The 20837-nt window shown below is 44.8% G+C and overlaps 1 protein-coding gene across 2 annotated transcripts; it reads left to right on the top strand.

Moving 5' to 3' along the window:
- Nucleotides 1-628: 628 nt before the first annotated feature.
- Nucleotides 629-17498, top strand: rab38b (RAB38b, member of RAS oncogene family). Of its 2 annotated transcripts, none has more exons than XM_031808580.1 (5): nucleotides 629-952; nucleotides 1117-1282; nucleotides 14090-14241; nucleotides 14342-14470; nucleotides 16625-17498. In XM_031808580.1, the coding sequence occupies exons 1-5, from the start codon at nucleotides 881-883 to the stop codon at nucleotides 16775-16777; spliced, it is 672 nt and encodes a 223-aa protein (XP_031664440.1). In that variant the 5' UTR covers nucleotides 629-880; the 3' UTR covers nucleotides 16778-17498. The 2 variants fall into 2 exon arrangements, with proteins under 2 accessions (XP_031664440.1, XP_031664439.1); XM_031808579.1 differs by having other exon boundaries at nucleotides 667-952; nucleotides 1117-1315.
- Nucleotides 17499-20837: the final 3339 nt, after the last annotated feature.

Here is a 20837-nt window from a genome sequence, read left to right on the forward strand (position 1 = left end):
GTAAGCTACCTGTATTAGAGGAGCCGTAATGGCAGCCGGTCACAGTGATTGTAGTAGACTGTAAGCTACTTGTATTAGAGGAGCCGTAATGGCAGCCGGTCACAGTGATTGTAGTGGACTGTAAGCTACTTGTATTAGTGGAGCCGTAATGGCAGCCGGTCACAGTGATTGTAGTGGACTGTAAGCTACTTGTATTAGATGAGCCATAATGGCAGCCGGTCACAGTGATTGTAGTGGACTGTAAGCTACTTGTATTAGAGGAGCCGTAATGGCAGCCGGTCACAGTGATTGTAGTGGACTGTAAGCTACTTGTATTAGAGGAGCCGTAATGGCACCCGGTCACAGTGATTGTAGTGGACTGTAAGCTACTTGTATTAGAGGAGCCATAATGGCAGCCGGCCACAGTGATTGTAGTGGACTGTAAGCTACTTGTATTAGAGGAGCCGTAATGGCAGCCGGCCACAGTGATTGTAGTGGACTGTAAGCTACTTGTATTAGAGGAGCCGTAATGGCAGCCGGTCACAGAGCCGGTATTGTTGGTTAACAACCAGATGATGTTCTTTACAATCTCCCGTGACGCAGCCATGACATCTCAACATGAATGTGCCTCTCACGAGCTTCCTAGCGTGTGTCTCCCTCCCCGAGGCACGAGGCGATACCAGAGCTGCTGCTCCTGGGTCACATGTTCCCGCAGCTAGGCATTCCTCCCTACCGGGTGTGTGTGTGTTTGTGTGTGTGTGTGTGCTTGCGAGAAGAGCAGAGCAGAGAGGAGAGGAGAGAAGAAAGGGAACTGCTATTTAAAAGGAAATTTAGAACCAAACACACAGTTTCCTTCTAAACATATGATTAAACTACAGGGGCAACAATACCTCAAACTGGCATGACCAACCAACGACTTCCCCTGTTTACAACCGTCGGGATGCAGAACCCCGGGAAGGAACACCTGTACAAGGTAACCTCGTATTTATATTTTCCATGTATTTATTAAGTTATTGTGATAAGATAGATATTTTGAATTAAATGTCTTGTGATTTAGGCCTATAGTGGAGAATGATGGGTGATTTCTAATAGAGGATGATGATAATGATGTGGGTCTGCTTGTGTTCTGTGTTCCAGGTGTTGGTGATCGGGGACTTGGGTGTGGGGAAGACCTCCATCATTAAGCGGTATGTCCATCAGACTTACTCCACCAACTACCGAGCCACCATCGGCGTGGATTTCGCCCTGAAGGTCCTGAACTGGGACTCTGAGACGGTCCGGCTACAACTTTGGGACATCGCCGGTAGGATAGACTGCTCCTTATCTAGCCTACTAAGTAATCATGCTTCTTATCTCAACTTCTGTTATACTTGTATGCCTCTCTATCAATTAAAGCTATCGCCATCAATTAGAACACATATTTATCCAAACCTTTTTGTCAACTTCGTTCATACAAGAAAAAGGTTATTTATATGGTTAACAGCTGTTGGGCAACACGACATCTTATTGGGGAAAAACTCTTGTTATTCTATTTGAAGCACTGAGAAACCATTGAGAATGATGTTGAATGACTGTCTGTATTATATTAATTTAATAAAATGGACAGGTGGGAATGATAATGTACGCTACAGGGTCAACAGTATGTGGACACCCCTTCAAATGAGTGGATTTGGCTATTTCAGCCACACCAATTGCTCACAGGTGTATAAAATTGAGGATGCAGCCATGCAATCTCCATAGACAAACATTGGCAGTAAACTGGCCTTACTGAAGAACTCAGTGACTTTCAAAGTGTAAAGCTCTAGCGCTTCACAATAACACCTTTCCAACAAGTCAGCTAGTGAAATTTCTGCCTCGCTAGAGCTGCCCTGGTCAACTGTGCTGTTCTGCTGTTATGTGAAGTGGAAACATCTAGGAGCAACAACGGTTCAGCCGCGAGGTGGCAGGCCACACAAGCCAACAGAACGGGACCTCAGAGTGCTGAAGAACGTAGTGCGTAGAAATCGTCTGTCCTCAGTTACAACACTCACTACCGAGTTCCAAACTTTCTCTGGAAGTAACGTCAGCACAAAACGGTTCGTCGGGAGCTTCATGAAATGCGTTTCAATGGCAGAGCAGACGCACATAATCCTAAAATCACCATGCGCAATGCCAAGCGTCGGCTGGAGTGGAGTAAAGCTCACCGGTATTGGACTCTGGAGCAGTGGAAACGCGTTCTCTGGAGTGCTGAATCACACTTCACCATCTGGCAGTCCAACGGACAAATCTGGGTTTGGTGGATGCCAGGAGAACGCTACCCACCCCAATGCATAGTGCCAGCTGTAAAGTTTGGTGGATGAGGAATAATGGTCTGGGGCTGTTTTTCATGGTAGGCACCTTAGTTCCAGGGAAGGGAAATCGTAACTCTATAGCATACAATGGCATTCTAGATGATTCTGTGCTTCCAACTTTGTGGCCATTTCCTGTTTTTGCATGACAATCCCCCTGTGCACAAAGCGAGGTCCGTACAGAAAAGGTTTGTCGAGATCGGCGTGGAAGAACTTGACTGTCCTACAGTCCTGACCTCAACCCCATTGAACACATTTGGGATGAATTGGGACACCGACTGAGAGCCAGGCCTAATCGCCCAACAACACCTCTTTTGGCTGAATGGAAGCAAGTCCTCGCAGCAATATACCAACATCTAGTGGAAAGCCTTCCTAGAAGACTGGAGGCTGTTATAGCAGCAATGTTCCCAACATCTAGTGGAAAGCCTTCCCAGAAGAGTGGAAGCTGTTATAGCAGCAATGTTCCCAACATCTAGTGGAAAGCCTTCCCAGAATACTGGAGGCTGTTATAGCAGCAATGTTCCCAACATCTAGTGGAAATCCTTCCCAGAAGAGTGGAGGCTGTTATAGCAGCAATGTTCTAACAACTAGTGGAAAGCCTTCCCAGAAGAGTGGAGGCTGTTATAGCAGCAATGTTCCTACATCTAGTGGAAAGCCTTCCCAGAAGAGTGGAGGCTGTTATAGCTGCAAAGGGGGGACCAACTCCATATCAATGCCCATGATTTTGGAATGAGATGTTCAACGAGCAGGTGTCCACACACTTTGTATTGAGTACAAGAAGAGAGCCTAGGCTGCGTTTCAGCCAAGTACAAAATGGAATGTGGAGTTGCAGCATCTTAATATGTAACATGTGTTCATCATTCCTGTTGGTTCTGGTGGGTTAAAGCTGTGGTTCCATCAGAGTTCATGGATCAGGGTTGAAAAGTTAATGGATCAGGGTTGAAGAGTTCAAGAACTATCTCTGTTGGAGAAACTCTCTGTATTTGATGTAGCGTATGACTTTCCTCTCTCTCTCTCTCTCTCTCTCTCTCTCTCTCTCTCTCTCTCTCTCTCTCTCTCACGGTTCATCTATCTCGTGGAGGTATTGGTGGGATCATGTGAGCCCATGTGAGGGAGGTTTATGGGCAAGTCACAGTAGAACCATTGTAAACACACACACACACACACACACACACACACACACACACACACACACACACACACACACACACACACACACACACACACACAGTACTTGTCTCACTTCCTACCTGTCTGCCGATAACTGTCTTTACAGCCTTGGCTGTCTGTTCATGAACAATACAATATTACTATATCAACTTTTTATCCCATCAAAACTCTTGTGACACTAATGACAATACAAGAAGAAAAGGTTTGTCACAACAGACAGAAGACAGAAGACATACATACAGACAGCCAAACAGACAGACAGATAGAAGACATACACACAGACAGCCAGCCATCCAGACAGACAGACAGACAAATAGATACTCTCCTCATCAGGCACACAGACAGGCAGACAGGCAGACAGACAGGCAGGCAGACAGATCGACAGACAGACAGACAGACAAGCAGACAGACAGACATGCACACAGGCAGGCAGGCAGGCAGGCAGGCAGACAGACAGACAGGCACACAGACAGACAGACAGACAGACAGACAGACAGACAGACAGACAGACAGACAGACAGACAGACAGACAGACAGACAGACAGACAGACAGACAGCAGGCAGACAGACAGACAGGCCGACAGGCACACAGCAGGCAGACAGACAGACAGACAGGCACACAGGCAGGCAGACAGACAGACAGATAGACAGGCAGGCAGGCAGACAGACATATAGACAGGCACACAGGCAGACAGACAGACAAACATATAGACATGCACACAGGCAGACAGACAGACAGACAGATAGACAGGCACACAGGCAGACAGATAGACAGGCACACCGGCAGGCAGACAGACAGATACAGGCACACAGGCAGACAGACAGACAGACAGATAGACAGGCAGGCATACAGATAGACAGGTACACAGGCAGACAGACAGACAGATAGATAGACAGGCACACAGGCAGACAGACAGACAGACAGACAGATAGACAGGCACACAGACAGGCGACAGGCAGACAGACAGACAGACAGATAGACAGGCACACAGACAGGCAGACAGGCAGACAGACAGACAGACAGACAGGCAGGCAGGCAGGCAGACAGATAGACAGGCACACAGGCAGACAGGCAGACAGATAGACAGGTACACAGGCAGGCAGGCAGACAGATACTCTCTTTTGAGTCAGTTATGACAGCTGTTTTTTTTACACAACAACCAGGGCCTGAAATACAACCTCTGTTCCTCTTCTCCACCTCTGTCGTTGTTCCATTTCCTCTTCTCCACTTGCCCTGATATCTAATGTGAGTCACCAGCTACGCATTATTCATCTGCATTTTACTATTATCACTTAATATTAAAATGTTACTTGTTTTGTTTGAAAATAGGACAAAATAGAATACAGTAACCTACATTGCCATCCTGTGTGTGTGTGTGTGTGTGTGTGTGTGTGTGTGTGTGTGTGTGTGTGTGTGTGTGTGTGTGTGTGTGTGTGTGTGTGTGTGTGTGACTAAACACAGAGAGTTGACTCTAATCTCAGAGAGTTGACTCTAAACTCAGAGAGTTGACTAATCTCAGAGAGTTGACTAAACACAGAGAGTTGACTCTAAACTCAGAGAGTTGACTCTAAACTCAGAGAGTTGACTCTAAACTCAGAGTTGACTCTAAACTCAGAGAGTTGACTCTAAACTCAGATAGTTGACTAAACTCAGAGAGTTGACTCTAAACTCAGAGAGTTGACTAAACACAGAGAGTTGACTCTAAACTCAGAGAGTTGACTAAACTCAGAGAGTTGACTCTAAACTCAGAGAGTTGACTCTAAACTCAGAGAGTTTACTCTAAACTCAGAGAGTTGACTCTAAACACAGAGAGTTGACTCTAAACACAGAGAGTTGACTCTAAACTCAGAGAGTTGACTCTAAACTCAGAGAGTTGACTCTAATCTCAGAGAGTTGACTCTAAACTCAGAGAGTTGACTAATCTCAGAGAGTTGACTAAACACAGAGAGTTGACTCTAAACTCAGAGAGTTGACTCTAAACTCAGAGAGTTGACTCTAAACTCAGAGAGTTGACTCTAAACTCAGAGAGTTGACTCTAAACTCAGATAGTTGACTAAACTCAGAGAGTTGACTCTAAACTCAGAGAGTTGACTAAACACAGAGAGTTGACTCTAAACTCAGAGAGTTGACTAAACTCAGAGAGTTGACTCTAAACTCAGAGAGTTGACTCTAAACTCAGAGAGTTTACTCTAAACTCAGAGAGTTGACTCTAAACACAGAGTGTTGACTCTAAACTCAGAGAGTTGACTCTAAACACAGAGAGTTGACTCTAGAGACAGAGAGTTGACTCTAAACTCAGAGAGTTGACTCTAAACTCAGAGAGTTGACTAAACTCAGAGAGTTGACTCTAAACTCAGAGAGTTGACTAAACTCAGAGAGTTGACTCTAAACTCAGAGAGTTGACTAATCTCAGAGGGTTGACTAAACTCAGAGAGTTGACTAAACTCAGAGAGTTGACTAATATCAGAGAGTTGACTCTAAACTCAGAGAGTTGACTAAACTCAGAGAGTTGACTCTAAACTCAGAGAGTTGACTAAACTCAGAGAGTTGACTCTAAACTCAGAGAGTTGACTAATCTCAGAGAGTTGCCTCTAAACTCAGAGAGTTGACTCTAAACACAGAGAGTTGACTCGAAAACTCAGAGAGTTGACTAATCTCAGAGAGTTGACTCTAAACTCAGAGAGTTGACTCTAAACACAGAGAGTTGACTCTAAACTCAGAGAGTTGACTAAACTCAGAGAGTTGACTCTAAACTCAGAGAGTTGACTAATCTCAGAGAGTTGCCTCTAAACTCAGAGTTGACTCTCAACTCAGAGAGTTGACTCTAAACTCAGAGAGTTGACTCCGAACACAGAGTCGACTTCAAACACAGAGTTGACTCTCTCTCACCCTGATAAATCCGACCCCAACTCTATCCTCCTGATTCCTGCTTACAAGCTAAAATGTAAGCAGGAAGCACCAGTGACTCTGGTCTATAAAAAAGTGGTCAGATGAAGCAGATGATAAACTACTGGACTGTTTTGCAGACTGGAACATGTTTCAGGATTCCTCCGATGGCATTGAGGAATACACCACATCAGTCATTGGCTTTATCAATAAGTGCATCGAGGACGTCGTCCCCACAGTGACTGTACTTACATACCCCAATCAGAAGCCATGGATTACAGGCAACATTCGCACTGAGCTGGGAAGGGAAGTCCGGGAAGTCAGGCGCAGGAGAGTGAACTTGGTGTAAAACTGAGCAGTTTAATGCATATACAAACACTCAGAAAACCAAAATCGACTAAATAAAATAAGAGGCCTGCAAAACCCATCGCACACCAGAACATAACTAGCACCAATACATACAACAAACAACCACCGACAAGGACAATGGGAGAAACAGAGGGTTAAATACACAACATGTAATTGATGGGGTTGGAACCAGGTGTGATGGTAGACAAGACAAAACCAATGGAAAATAAAACATGGATCAGCGATGGCTAGAAGGTCGGTGACGTCGACCGCCGAACAAGGAGAGGGACCAAATTCGGTGGAAGTCTTGACATAGAGCTGCTGCTTTCAAGGTGCGGGAAGCTTATAAGAAATTCTGCTGTGCTCTGCGACGAACCAACAGGCAAAGTGTCAATACAGTAGACCACACTAGACTACACCAGACCACACTACACCAGACCATACTAGACTACCCCAGACCATACTAGTCTACACTAGACCACACCAGACTACACTAGACCACACTAGACTACACCAGACCAAACTGGACTACACCAGACCAGACTAGACCAGACTAGACAGACCAGACAGACCAGACTAGACAGACCAGACTAGACAGACCAGACAAGACCAGACTAGACTACACCAGACCATACTAGACTACACCAGACCAGACTAGACTACAATAGACAGACCAGACAGATCTGACTAGATTACACCAAACCAGACAGACCACACTAGACTACACCAGACCACACCAGACTACACCAGACCATACTAGACTACACCAGACCATACTAGATTACACCAGACTACACTAGACTACACCAGACCATACTAGACTACACCAGACCAGACTAGTCTACACTAGACCACACTAGACTATACTAGACCACACTAGACTACACCAGAACAGACTAGACTACACCAGACCAGACTAGACTACACTAGCCCAGACTACACCAGACCATACTAGACTACACTAGCCCAGACTACACCAGACCATACTAGACTACACTAGACCAGACTAGACTACACCAGACCATACTAGACTAAACTAGACAGAACAGACCAGACAGACCAGACTAGACAGACCAGACAGACCATACTAGACCAGACTAGACAGACCCGACTAGACAAACCAGACAAGACCACACCAGACATAAATAGACTACACCAGACCAGACTAGACTACATCAGACCAGACTAGACTACACCAGACCAGACTAGACTACATCAGACCATACTAGACTACACCAGACCACACTAGACTACACCAGACCATACTAGACTACACCAGACCATACTAGACTAAAGTCTAAAGTCTTTGAAAGCCAAGTTAATAAACAGATCACTGACCATTTCAAATCCCACAGTAACTTCTCCACTGTGCAATCCGGTTTCCGAGCTGGTCATGGGTGCACCCCAGCCACGCTCAAGGTACTAAACGATATCATAACCGCAATTGATAAAAGACAATACTGTGCAGCCGTCTTCATCGACCTGGCCAAGGCTTTCGACTCTGTCAATCATCGTATTCTTATTGGCAGACTCAACAGCCTTGGTTTCTCAAATGATTGCCTCGCCTGGTTCACCAACTACTTCGCAGACAGAGTTCAGTGTGTCAAATCAGAGGACCTGTTGTCCGGACCTCTGGCAGTCTCTATGGGGGTGCCACAGGGTTCAAAAGACTCTTTTCTCTGTATACATCAATGATGTCGCTCTTGCTACTGGTGATTCTCTAATCCACCTCTACACAGACTACACCATTCTGTATACATCTGACCCTTCTTTGGACACTGTGTTAACTAACCTCCAACACTCCTTCCGTGGCCTCCTACTGCTCTTAAACACTAGCAAAACCAAATGCATGCTTTTCAACCATTCGCTGCCCGCTCCCATCCACCCGACTAGCATCACTACTCTGGACGGTTCTGACCTAGAATACATGGACAACTACAAATACCTGGGTGTCTGGCTAGACTGTAAACTCTCCTTCCAGAGTCATATTAAACATCTCCAATCCAAAGTTAAATCTAGAATCGACTTCCAATTTCACAACAAAGCCTCCTTCACTCACTCATGCCGCCAAACTTACCCTAGTAAAACTGACTATCCTACCGATCCTCGACTCGGCGATGTCATCTACAAAATAGCTTCCAACTCAGCAAATTGGATGTAGTCCGTTTTGTTACCAAAGCACCTTATACCACCCACCACTGCGACCTGTATGCTCTAGTCGGCTGGCCCTCGCTACATATTCCTCGCCAAACCCACTGGCTCCAGGTCATCTATAAGTCTATGCTAGGTAAAGCTCTGCCTTATCTCAGCTCACTGGTCATGATAACAACACCCACCCGTAGCACGCGCTCCAGCAGGTATATGTCACTGATCATCCCCAAAGCCAACACTTCCTTTGGCCGCCTTTCGTTCCAGTTCTCTGCTGCCAATGACTGGAACGAATTGCAAAAATCGCTGAAGTTGGAGACTTAGATTTCCCTCACTAACTTTAAACATCAGCTATCTGAGGAGCTAACCGATCGCTGCAGCTGTACATAGTCCATCTGTAAATAGCCCACTCAATCTACCTACCTCATCCCCATATTGTTTTTATTTACTCTACTACTCTTTTTGCACACCAGTATCAGTACTTTACACACCATCGTCTGCTCATCATCATCTGCTCATCTATCACTCCAGTCTTAATCTGCTAAATTGTAATAACTTTGCTAACATGGCCTATTTATTGCCTTGCCTCCTCAAACACACACTGTATATAGACATTTTTTCTATTGTGTTATTGACTGTACGCTTGTTTATTCCATGTGTAACTCTGTGTTGTTTCTGTCGCACTGCTTTGCTTGATCTTGGCCAGGTCTCAGTTGTAAATGAGAACTTGTTCTCAACTAGCTTACCTGGTTAAATAAAGGTGTTCTCAACTGGCCTACCTGGTTAAATAAAGGTGTTCTCAACTAGCCTACCTGGTTAAATAAAGGTGTTCTCAACTAGCCTACCTGGTTAAATAAAGGTGTTCTCAACTAGCCTACCTGGTTAAACAAAGGTGTTCTCAACTAGCCTACCTGGTTAAACAAAGGTGAAATAAAGAAATTAATAAAAAATAAACTAGACCATACTAGACTACACCAGACCAGGCTAGACTACACTAGACTACACCAGACCAGGCTAGACTACACTAGACTACACCAGACCAGGCTAGACTACACCAGACCAGGCTAGACTACACTAGACTACACCAGACCAGGCTAGACTACACCAGACCAGGCTAGACTACACTAGACCATACTAGACTACACCAGACCAGGTTAGACTACACCAGACCAGGCTAGACTATACCAGACCAGGCTTGACTACACCAGACCATACTAGACTACACCAGACCAGGTTAGACTACACCAGACCAGGCTAGACTACACCAGACCAGGCTAGACTACACCAAACCAGGTTAGACTACACCAGACCAGGCTAGACTACACTAGACCATACTAGACTACACCTGACCAGGTTAGACTACACCAGACCAGGCTAGACTACACTAGACCATACTAGACTACACCAGACCAGGTTAGACTACACCAGACCAGGTTAGACTACACCAGACCAGGTTAGACTACACCAGACCAGGCTAGACTACACCAGACCAGGCTAGACTACACTAGACTACACCAGACCAGGCTAGACTACACCAGACCAGGCTAGACTACACTAGACTACACCAGACCAGGCTAGACTACACTAGACTACACCAGACCAGGCTAGACTACACTAGACTACACCAGACCAGGCTAGACTACACCAGACCAGGCTAGACTACACTAGACTACACCAGACCAGGCTAGACTACACCAGACCAGGCTAGACTACACTAGACCATACTAGACTACACCAGACCAGGTTAGACTACACCAGACCAGGCTAGACTATACCAGACCAGGCTTTACTACACTAGACCAGACTAGACTACACCAGACCAGGTTAGACTACACCAGACCAGGCTAGACTACACCAGACCAGGCTAGACTACACCAAACCAGGCTAGACTACACTAGACCAGACTAGACCAGACTCAGACTTGCAGAATATGCTGCTTCACTGGGCCTAGCCTATGTAATGACTGGGAATGTGAAGACTGTTGTTAACTCACTCTGGAATGGGTCTGTTCAAGATGGAATGTGGAGACTGTTAACTGTCTCTGGAATGGGTCTGTTCAAGATGGAATGTGGAGACTGTTCACTGTCTCTGGAATGGGTCTGTTCAAGATGGAATGTGGAGACTGTTAATTCACTCTGGAATGGGTCTGTTCAAGATGGAATGTGGAGACTGTTAATTCACTCTGGAATGGGTCTGTTCAAGATGGAATGTGGAGACTGTTAACTGTCTCTGGAATGGGTCTGTTCAAGATGGAATGTGGAGACTGTTAACTGTCTCTGGAATGGCCACTAATATAACCACATTATCCACTGATTTGCTGTTAGTCCCCTAGACAATAGAATGGAATCAGCTGTAGCTAGCTGACTGTTTTCAAGAGTACAGTCATGGCCAAAAGTTTTGAGAATGACACAAATATACATTTTCACAAAGTCTGCTGCCTCAGTTTGAATGATGGCAATTTGCATATACTCCAGAATGTTATGAAGAGTGATCAGATGAATTGCAATTAATTGCAAAGTCCCTCTTTGCCATGCAAATGAACTGAATCTCCAAATGTCCACTGCATTTCAGCCCTGCCACAAAAGGACGAGCTGACATCATGTCAGTGATTCTCTCGTTAACACAGGTGTGAGTGTTGACGAGGACAAGGCTCGAGATCACTCTGACATGCTGATTGAGTTCGAATAACAGACTGGAAGCTTCAAAAGGAGGGTGGTGCTTGGAATCATTGTTCAACCTCTGTTAATTAATAATGGTTACCTGCAAGGAAACACGTGCCACCATCATTGCTTTGCACAAAAAGGGCTTCACAGGCAAGGATATTGCTGACACCTTTTTTTCCACCTTTATTTAACCAGGTAGGCTAGTTGAGAACAAGTTCTCATTTGCAACTGCGACCTGGCCAAGATAAAGCATAGCAGTGTGAACAGACAACACAGAGTTACACATGGAGTAAACAATTAACAAGTCAATTAGACAGTAGAAAAAAAGAAAAGAGAGTCTATATACATTGTGTGCAAAAGGCATGAGGAGATAGGCGAATAATTACAATTCAGCAGATTAACACTGGAGTGATAAATGATCAGATGGTCATGTACAGGTAGAGATATTGGTGTGCAAAAGAGCAGAAAAGTAAATAAATATAAACAGTATGGGGATGAGGTAGGTAAATTGGGTGGGCTATTTACCGATAGACTATGTACAGCTGCAGCGATCGGTTAGCTGCTCAGATAGCTGATGTTTGAAGTTGGTGAGGGAGATAAAAGTCTCCAACTTCAGCGATTTTTGCAATTCGTTCCAGTCGCAGGCAGCAGAGAATTGGAACGAAAGGCGGCCAAATGAGGTGTTGGCTTTAGGGATGATCAGTGAGATACACCTGCTGGAGTGCGTGCTACGGGGGGGTGTTGCCATCGTGACCAGTGAACTCAGATAAGGCGGAGCTTTACCTAGCATGGTTGATTTAGCATGGACCTAAATCAACCATTTATCGGATCCTCAAGAACTTCAAGGAGAGCGGTTCAATTGTTGTGAAGAAGGCTTCAGGGCGCGCAAGAAAGTCCAGCAAGCGCCAGGTCCGTCTCCTAAAGTTGATTCAGCTGTAGGATCAGGGCACCACCAGTACAGAGCTTGCTCGGGAATGGCAGCAGGCAGGTGTGAGTGCATCCACACACACAGTGATGCGAAGACCTTTGGAGGATGGCCTGGTGTCATGAATGGCAGCAAAGAAGACACTTCTCTCCAGGAAAAACATCAGGGAAAGACTGATATTCTGCAAAAGGTACAGGGATTGGGCTGCTGAGGACTGGGGTAAAGTCATTTTCTCTGATGAATCCCCTTTCCGATTGTTTGGGGCATCCGGAAAAAAGTTTGTCCGGAGAAGACAAGGTGAGCGCTACCATCAGTCCTGTGTCATGCCAACAGTAAAGCATCCTGGGACAATTCATGTGTGGGGTTGCTTCTCAGCCAAGGGAGTGGGCTCACTCACAATTTTGCCTAAGAACACAGCCATGAATAAAGAATGGTACCAACATATCCTCCGAGAGCAACTTCTCCCAAAACATCCAGGAACAGTTTGGTGACGAACAATGCCTTTTCCAGCATGATGGAGCACCTTGCCACAAGGCAAAAGTGATAACTAAGGTCAAGGGTCAACACTGCAAATATTGACTCTTTGCATTAACTTCATGTAATTGTCAATAAAATCCTTCGATACTTATGAAATGCTTGTAATTATACTTCAGTATTCCATAGTAACATCTGACAAAAATATCTAAAGACACTGAGGCAGCAAACTTAATATTTGTGTCATTCTCAAAACTTTTGGCCACGACTGTAGTAGCTACACTCATCACTAAGGAAAACCAGCAATACTGAGAAGTCCTGCCTGAGACATGGAAGATAATGTTACTGAACAGTCCTGAGACATAGAAGATAATGTTACTGAGCAGTCCTGCCTGAGACATGGAAGATAATGTTACTGAGCAGTCCTGAGACATAGAAGATAATGTTACTGAGCGGTCCTGCCTGAGACATAGAAGATAATGTTACTGAGCAGTCCTGCTTGAGACATAGAAGATAATGTTACTGAGCAGTCCTGAGACATAGAAGATAATGTTACTGAGCAGTCCTGAGACATAGAAGATAATGTTACTGAGCAGTCCTGCCTGAGACATAGAAGATAATGTTACTGAGCAGTCCTGCCTGAGACATAGAAGATAATGTTACTGAGCAGTCCTGCCTGAGACATAGAAGATAATGTTACTAAGTAGTCCTGAGACATAGAAGATAATGTTACTGAGCGGTCCTGAGACATAGAAGATAATGTTACTGAGCGGTCCTGAGACATAGAAGATAATGTTACTGAGCAGTCCTGCCTGAGACATAGAAGATAATGTTACTGAGCAGTCCTGCCTGAGACATAGAAGATAATGTTACCGAGCAGTCCTGAGACATAGAAGATAATGTTACTGAGCGGTCCTGCCTGAGACATAGAAGATAATGTTACTGAGCGGTCCTGCCTGAGACATAGAGACAATGTTACTGAGCGGTCCTGCCTGAGACATAGAGACAATGTTACTGAGCGGTCCTGCCTGAGACATAGAACCCAATTGTCATCCTTTGATCACAAGGATGTCCTCTTGGTCTAATTTCTGGTTACCGTGTGGGTGAAAATGGTTCAAATCCCAACTGTTACAATAACAGTATATCTCTGTCTCTCTCTCCCCTGTAGGTCAGGAGCGGTTTGGGAACATGACCCGTGTGTACTACCGAGAGGCCATGGGGGCGTTCATCGTGTTTGACGTGACACGGCCCACTACCTTCGAAGCCATCACCAAGTGGAAGGAGGACCTGGACTCTAAACTCATGCTGACCAACAGAGAGGTGAGTGCAGGACAGTGAGTTGGTAATACCATGGTAAAGGACTATTTAAATCATCCTGTTCATACATCACCTTCTTGTCTTTTACCTCTCTATTGGACAGAGCATCGCCACGGTCCTATTGGCTAATAAATGTGATCAGGGGCGGGAGGTTCTGACCAATAACGGCGTGAAGATGGACCAGTTCTGTAAAGACAACGGCTTTGTGGGCTGGTTCGAGACCTCAGCCAAGGTGGGAACACAAACACATACGCACCCATGTGCACAAACACATGCACACACATACGCACCCATGTGCACAAACACATGCACACACATACGCACCCATGTGCACAAACACATGCACACACACATACGCACCCATGTGCACAAACACATGCACACACATATGCACCCATGTGCACAAACACATGCACACACATATGCACCCATGTGCACAAACACATGCACACACATACGCACCCATGTGCACAAACACATGCACACACATATGCACCCATGTGCACACACACACAGAAAACATGCACAACAGCTTTGTGGGGTGGTGTCCTCATTCAGCCACCCTCTATGGGCCTTACTCCCCCCTATCTGAGATATCTACTGCAGCCCTCATCCTCCACATACAACACGTCAACTTAATTTCCAAATAAAATGCCAACCAGTGGTGTAACTGCAGCAACAGAATTCGCCATGTGGAGCCGTTTCTTAGCTGTCAGTCAAATTCCACAAAAGTGAAACTAAAACTTTAGTTTAGGCAATAATTCTGAGTGGTTAAGTTAAGGGTTAAGGTTAGGGATAGGGTTTAGGGTTAGGAGGTTCTTCAGGGGTCAGAGGTCATTGAGGTCATGGGCTAAGCTGCTGTCCAGTCAGACAGTCACTACACATTTTCACTGCCTCTAAATCAGTTGAACCAGGCTGTTTGACCTGTGGACAGTGGATACGGAAAGTATTCAGACCCCTTTGGCTTTTTCCACATTTTGTTACGTTACAGCCTTCTAAAATGGATGAACGTTTTTTTTCTCATCAATCTTCACAAAATACTCCACGATGGACATCACAATACCCCACGATGAGATCACAATACCCCACGATGAGATCACAATACCCCACGATGACATCACAATACCCCACGATGACATCACAATACCCCACGATGACATCACAATACCCCACGATGACATCACAATACCCCACTATGACATCACAATACCCCACGATGACATCACAATACCCCACGATGACATCACAATACCCCACGATGACATCACAATACCCCACGATGACATCACAATACCCCACGATGACATCACAATACCCCACGATGACAAAGCAGAAACAGGTTTTTAGAAACCTTTAAAAAAAAAAAAACACGAAATATCACATTTAGCATTCAGACCCTTTTCTCAGTACTTTGTTGAAGCACCTTCGGCAGCAATTTCAGCCTTGAGTCTTCTTGGGTGTGATGCTACAAACTTGGCACACCTTTATTTGAGGAGTGTCTCCCATTCTTCTCTGCAGATCCTCTCAAGCTCTGTCAGGTTGGATGGGGAGCACTGCTGCACAGCTATTTTCAGAGAGCAACACTGGAGCTCTGTCAGAGTGACCATTGGGTTCTTGGTCACCTCCATGATTCCACCCCGATTGGTCAGTTTGGCCGGGCATCCAGATCTAGGATCTAGTGTTGGTGGTTCCAAACTTCTTCCATTTAAGAATGATGGAGACCACTGTGTTTTAAGGGACCTTCAATGCTACAGAATATTTTTGGTTCCCTTCCCCAGATCTGTGCCTCAACACAATCCTGTCTCGTAGCTCTACGGACAATTCCTTCGACCTCATGGCCTGGTTTTTTCTCTGACATGCACCTGTAAACTGTGGGACCTTATATAGACAGGTGTGTGCCTTTCCAAATCATATCCAACCAATTGAATTTACCACAGATGGACTCCAATCAAATTGTAGAAACATCTCAAGGATGAACATTGGAAACAGGATGCACCTGAGCTCAATTCCCGAGTCTCATAGCAAAGGGACTGAATACTGATGTAAATAAGGGATTTCTGTTTTTAAATTTTTTATGAATTTACAAACATTTCTAAAAACATGTTTTCGCTTTGTCATTATTGTATATTGTTTGTAGATTAATGAGGAAAAATATAATAAGGCTGTAACGTAACACAATTAGAAAAAAGTCAAGGGGTCTGAATACTTTCCGAATGCACTGTGAGGATCAAGAAAAACATAGCCATTTCATACAATGAAAATGTGTTTATATAAGTAACTGAACCATGTTAACGTAGCACCTGTTTTTGTTTAACCCTAACAAGGCAACTCTGAAACTAGCCACTAGCTTTTAACCTTGTTGTTTTACTCTGCCGTGTCCCTTTAGGAAAACACCAACATCAGCGAGGCAGCGAACTTCCTGGTGAAACACATCATGGCTACAGAGAATGATTTCCTAAAGTCAGTGGTCCCAGACACCATCTCTCCAAAACTAAATGACTCACAACCTGTGACCTGCTCTGCCTGCTACAAACCATAGAGGGAGGAGAGGAGGAGAGGACTGGGTATGATGTGAAGGGAGGAGAAGATAGGAAGAGAAAACTGGTTCAAACTATAGAGGAAGGAGAGGAGGAGAGGGTGAATAGAGGAGAGGAGACAGACCCTGGAGATGAGGAAGAGGGAGTGGAACGGGGCTATGCTGGTCCTCTGTTGTTCAATTTGTAGAGCATGGTGCTTCTAACACCAGGGTAGTGGGTTCAATTCCAGGGACCACTCCTACGTAAAATGTATGCACGCATGACTGTGAGTCGCTTTGGATAAAAGTGTCTGCTAAATGTAATATATTATTATTATTATATTGGGGAGAGAGTGGAGAGATGATTGAATGTCACTGCAAGTTCCCTCCATATCCACCTGTCCAGAAGACAGAGGCGCTGATTTCAAAACATCCTCTTCTCCTCGATCCTTGGCCCTCCATTTACGCATTCATGGGCAACTTCGTGTTTCATAGCTGAGGGAGTGAAAATTAGACCCTTATATAGCCACTTCAGCCGGCCAGCAAGGCTGCAAGCTTCAGAGCGAAGTGATATCCCAACACACACTGCATATGTTTGGAGTTTGCACAATTTTATACAAAATAATGGGGATGCGTGCCTAATTATATGTCATGAAAGTTTGTTTATGTCTGATTTGGAGACTTGACACATGTAACAGATGAAATACCTCCCAAATTAAATGTTTACTGAGGTTATTCATATGCATTCAGAGAGTATTCAGACCCCTTCCCTTTTTCCACATTTTGTTACGTTACAACCATATTCTAAAATGGATAAAATTACATTTTTTCATTATCAATCTTCACACAATACCTTATAATGACAAAGCCAAAACAGGTTTTTAGACATTTTTGCAAATGTTTTCAAAATAAATAAAAAACTATTTGCATAAGTATTCACACCCTTTGCTATGAGACTCAAAATGTTGCTTGGGTGTTGTTTCCATTGATCATCCTTAAGAAACATCCTTGAGATGTTTCTACAACATGCTTGGAGTCCACCCGTGGTAACTTAAATTAATTGGACATGATTTGGAAAGGCACACACCTGTCTATATAAGGTCCCACAGTTGACAGTGAATGTCAGAGCGAAAACCAATCCAAGAAGTTGAAGGAATTATCCGTAGAGCTCCGAGACAGGATTGTGTCGAGGCACAGATCTGGGAAAGGGTACCAAAACATTTCCGCAGCATTGAAGGTCCCTAAGAACACAGTGGTCTCCATCATTCTGAAATAAAGTTTGGAACCACCAAGACGCCCGGCCAAACTGAGCCATCGGGGGAGAAGGATCTTGGTCAGGGAGGTGACCAATAATCCAATGGTCACACTGACAGAAATACAGAGTTCCTCTGTGAAGATGGGAGAACCTTCCAGGAGGACGACCATATCTGCAGCACTCCACCAATCAGGCCTTTATGGCCAAACAGAAGCCACTCCTCAGTAAAAGGCACATTACAGCCCGCTTGGAGGTTGCCAATAGGCAGCTAAGAGAAACAAGATTCTCTGAGCAAAGTGCAGAGATATTCTTTATCAGGCCTTTTCTATTTTTTTAATTTAACCTTTATTTAACTAAGCAAGTCAGTTAAGAACAAATTCTTATTTTCAATGAAAGCCAAACCCTAACTCAGATGACGCTGGGCCAATTGTGCGCTGACCTATGGGCCTCCCAATTACGGCCGGTTGTGATAAAGCCTGGAATCGAACCAGGGTCTGTAGTGATGCCTCTAGCACTGCGATGCTGAGTAACCAGATGAAAGCCTGCTTGGAGTTTGCCAAAAGGCACCTAAAGACTTTCAGACCATGAGAAACAAGATTCTCTGGTCTGGTGAAACCAAGATAGAACTCTTTGGATTGAATGCTCTGCGTCACATCTGGTGGAAACCTGGGACCACCCTACAGTGAAGCATGGTGGTGGCAGCATCATGCTGTGGGGATGTTTTTCAGCAGCAGGGACTGGGAGACTTGTCAGAATCGAAGCAAAGATGAACAGAGAAAAGTACAGAGAGAGCCTTGATGAAAGTGTTCAGGACCTCAGACTGCGGCTAAGGTTCACCTTCCAACAAGACAATGACCCTAAGCACACAGCCAAAACAATGCAGGAGTGGTTTCGGGACACGTCTCTGAAAGTCCTTCAGTGGCCCAGCCAGAGCTCGGATTTGAACCCGATCGAACATCTCTGAAGAAACCTGAAAATAGCTGTTCAGCAACACTCCCCATCCAACCTGAGCATGAAAGGAGCTGCAGAGAGGAATGAGAAACTCCCCATATACAGGTGTGCCAAGCTTGTAGCGTCAAACCCAAGAAGACTCGATGCTGTAATCGCTGCCAAAGGGGTTTCAACAAAGTACTGAGCAAAGGGTCTGAATAAAATTTACAAACATTTCTAAAAACCTGTTTTTGGTTTGTCATTATGGGGCATTGTAATGTCATTAAGGGGTGTTGTGATGTCATTAAGGGGTATTGTAATGTCATTAAGGGGTGTTGTGATGTCATTAAGGGGTGTTGTAATGTCATTAAGGGGTGTTGTGATGTCATTAAGGGGTGTTGTGATGTCATTAAGGGGTGTTGTGATGTCATTAAGGGGTATTGTAATGTCATTAAGGGGTATTGTAATGTCATTAAGGGGTATTGTGATGTCATTAAGGGTGTTTGTGTGTGGATTGATGAGGGGACAAAACAATGCAATCAATTTTAGAATAAGGCTGTAACATAACAAAATGTGGAAAAGGGGGTCTGAATACTTTCTGAATGCACTGGGACACATCAGTTACTGTTACCGTGATACAGTTGAAGTGGGAAATTTACATACACCTTAGCCAAATACATTTAAACTCAGTTTTTCACAATTCCTGACAGTTAATCCCAGTAAAAATTTCTCATTTACAACTGCAACCTGGCCAAGATAAAGCATAGCAGTGTGAACAGACAACACAGAGTTACACATGGAGTAAACAATTAACAAGTCAATAACACAGTAGAAAAAAGGGGAGTCTATATACATTGTGTGCAAAAGGCATGAGGAGATAGGCGAATAATTACAATTCAGCAGATTAACACTGGAGTGATAAATGATCAGATGGTCATGTACAGGTAGAGATACTGGTGTGCAAAAGAGCAGAAAAGTAAATAAATATAAACAGTATGGGGATGAGGTAGGTAAATTGGGTGGGCTATTTACCAATAGACTATGTACAGCTGCAGCGATCGGTTAGCTGCTCAGATAGCTGATGTTTGAAGTTGGTGAGGGAGATAAAAGTCTCCAACTTCAGCGATTTTTGCAATTCGTTCCAGTCGCAGGCAGCAGAGAACTGGAACGAAAGGCGGCCAAATGAGGTGTTGGCTTTAGGGATGATCAGTGAGATACACCTGCTGGAGCGCGTGCTACGGGTGGGTGTTGCCATCGTGACCAGTGAACTCAGATAAGGCAGAGCTTTACCTAGCATGGTTGATTTAGCATGGACCTAAATCAACCATTTATCGGATCCTCAAGAACTTCAAGGAGAGCGGTTCAATTGTTGTGAAGAAGGCTTCAGGGCGCCCAAGAAAGTCCAGCAAGCGCCAGGTCCGTCTCCTAAAGTTGATTCAGCTGTAGGATCAGGGCACCACCAGTACAGAGCTTGCTCGGGAATGGCAGCAGGCAGGTGTGAGTGCATCCACACACACAGTGAGGCGAAGACGTTTGGAGGATGTTCTGGTGTCATGAAGGGCAGCAAAGAAGACACTTCTCTCCAGGAAAAACATCAGGGACAGACTGATATTCTGCAAAAGGTAGAGGGATTGGGCTGCTGAGGACTGGGGTAAAGTCATTTTCTCTGATGAATCCCCTTTCCGATTGTTTGGGGCATCCGGAAAAAAGCTTGTTCGGAGAAGACAAGGTGAGCGCTACCATCAGTCCTGTGTCATGCCAACAGTAAAGCATCCTGGGACAATTCATGTGTGGGGTTGCTTCTCAGCTAAGGGAGTGGGCTCACTCACAATTTTGCCTAAGAACACAGCCATGAATAAAGAATGGTACCAACATATCCTCCGAGAGCAACTTCTCCCA

The sequence above is a fragment of the Oncorhynchus kisutch genome, linkage group LG28 (genome assembly GCF_002021735.2).
Source record: "Oncorhynchus kisutch isolate 150728-3 linkage group LG28, Okis_V2, whole genome shotgun sequence".
In the NCBI taxonomy this organism is placed as follows: domain Eukaryota; kingdom Metazoa; phylum Chordata; class Actinopteri; order Salmoniformes; family Salmonidae; genus Oncorhynchus; species Oncorhynchus kisutch.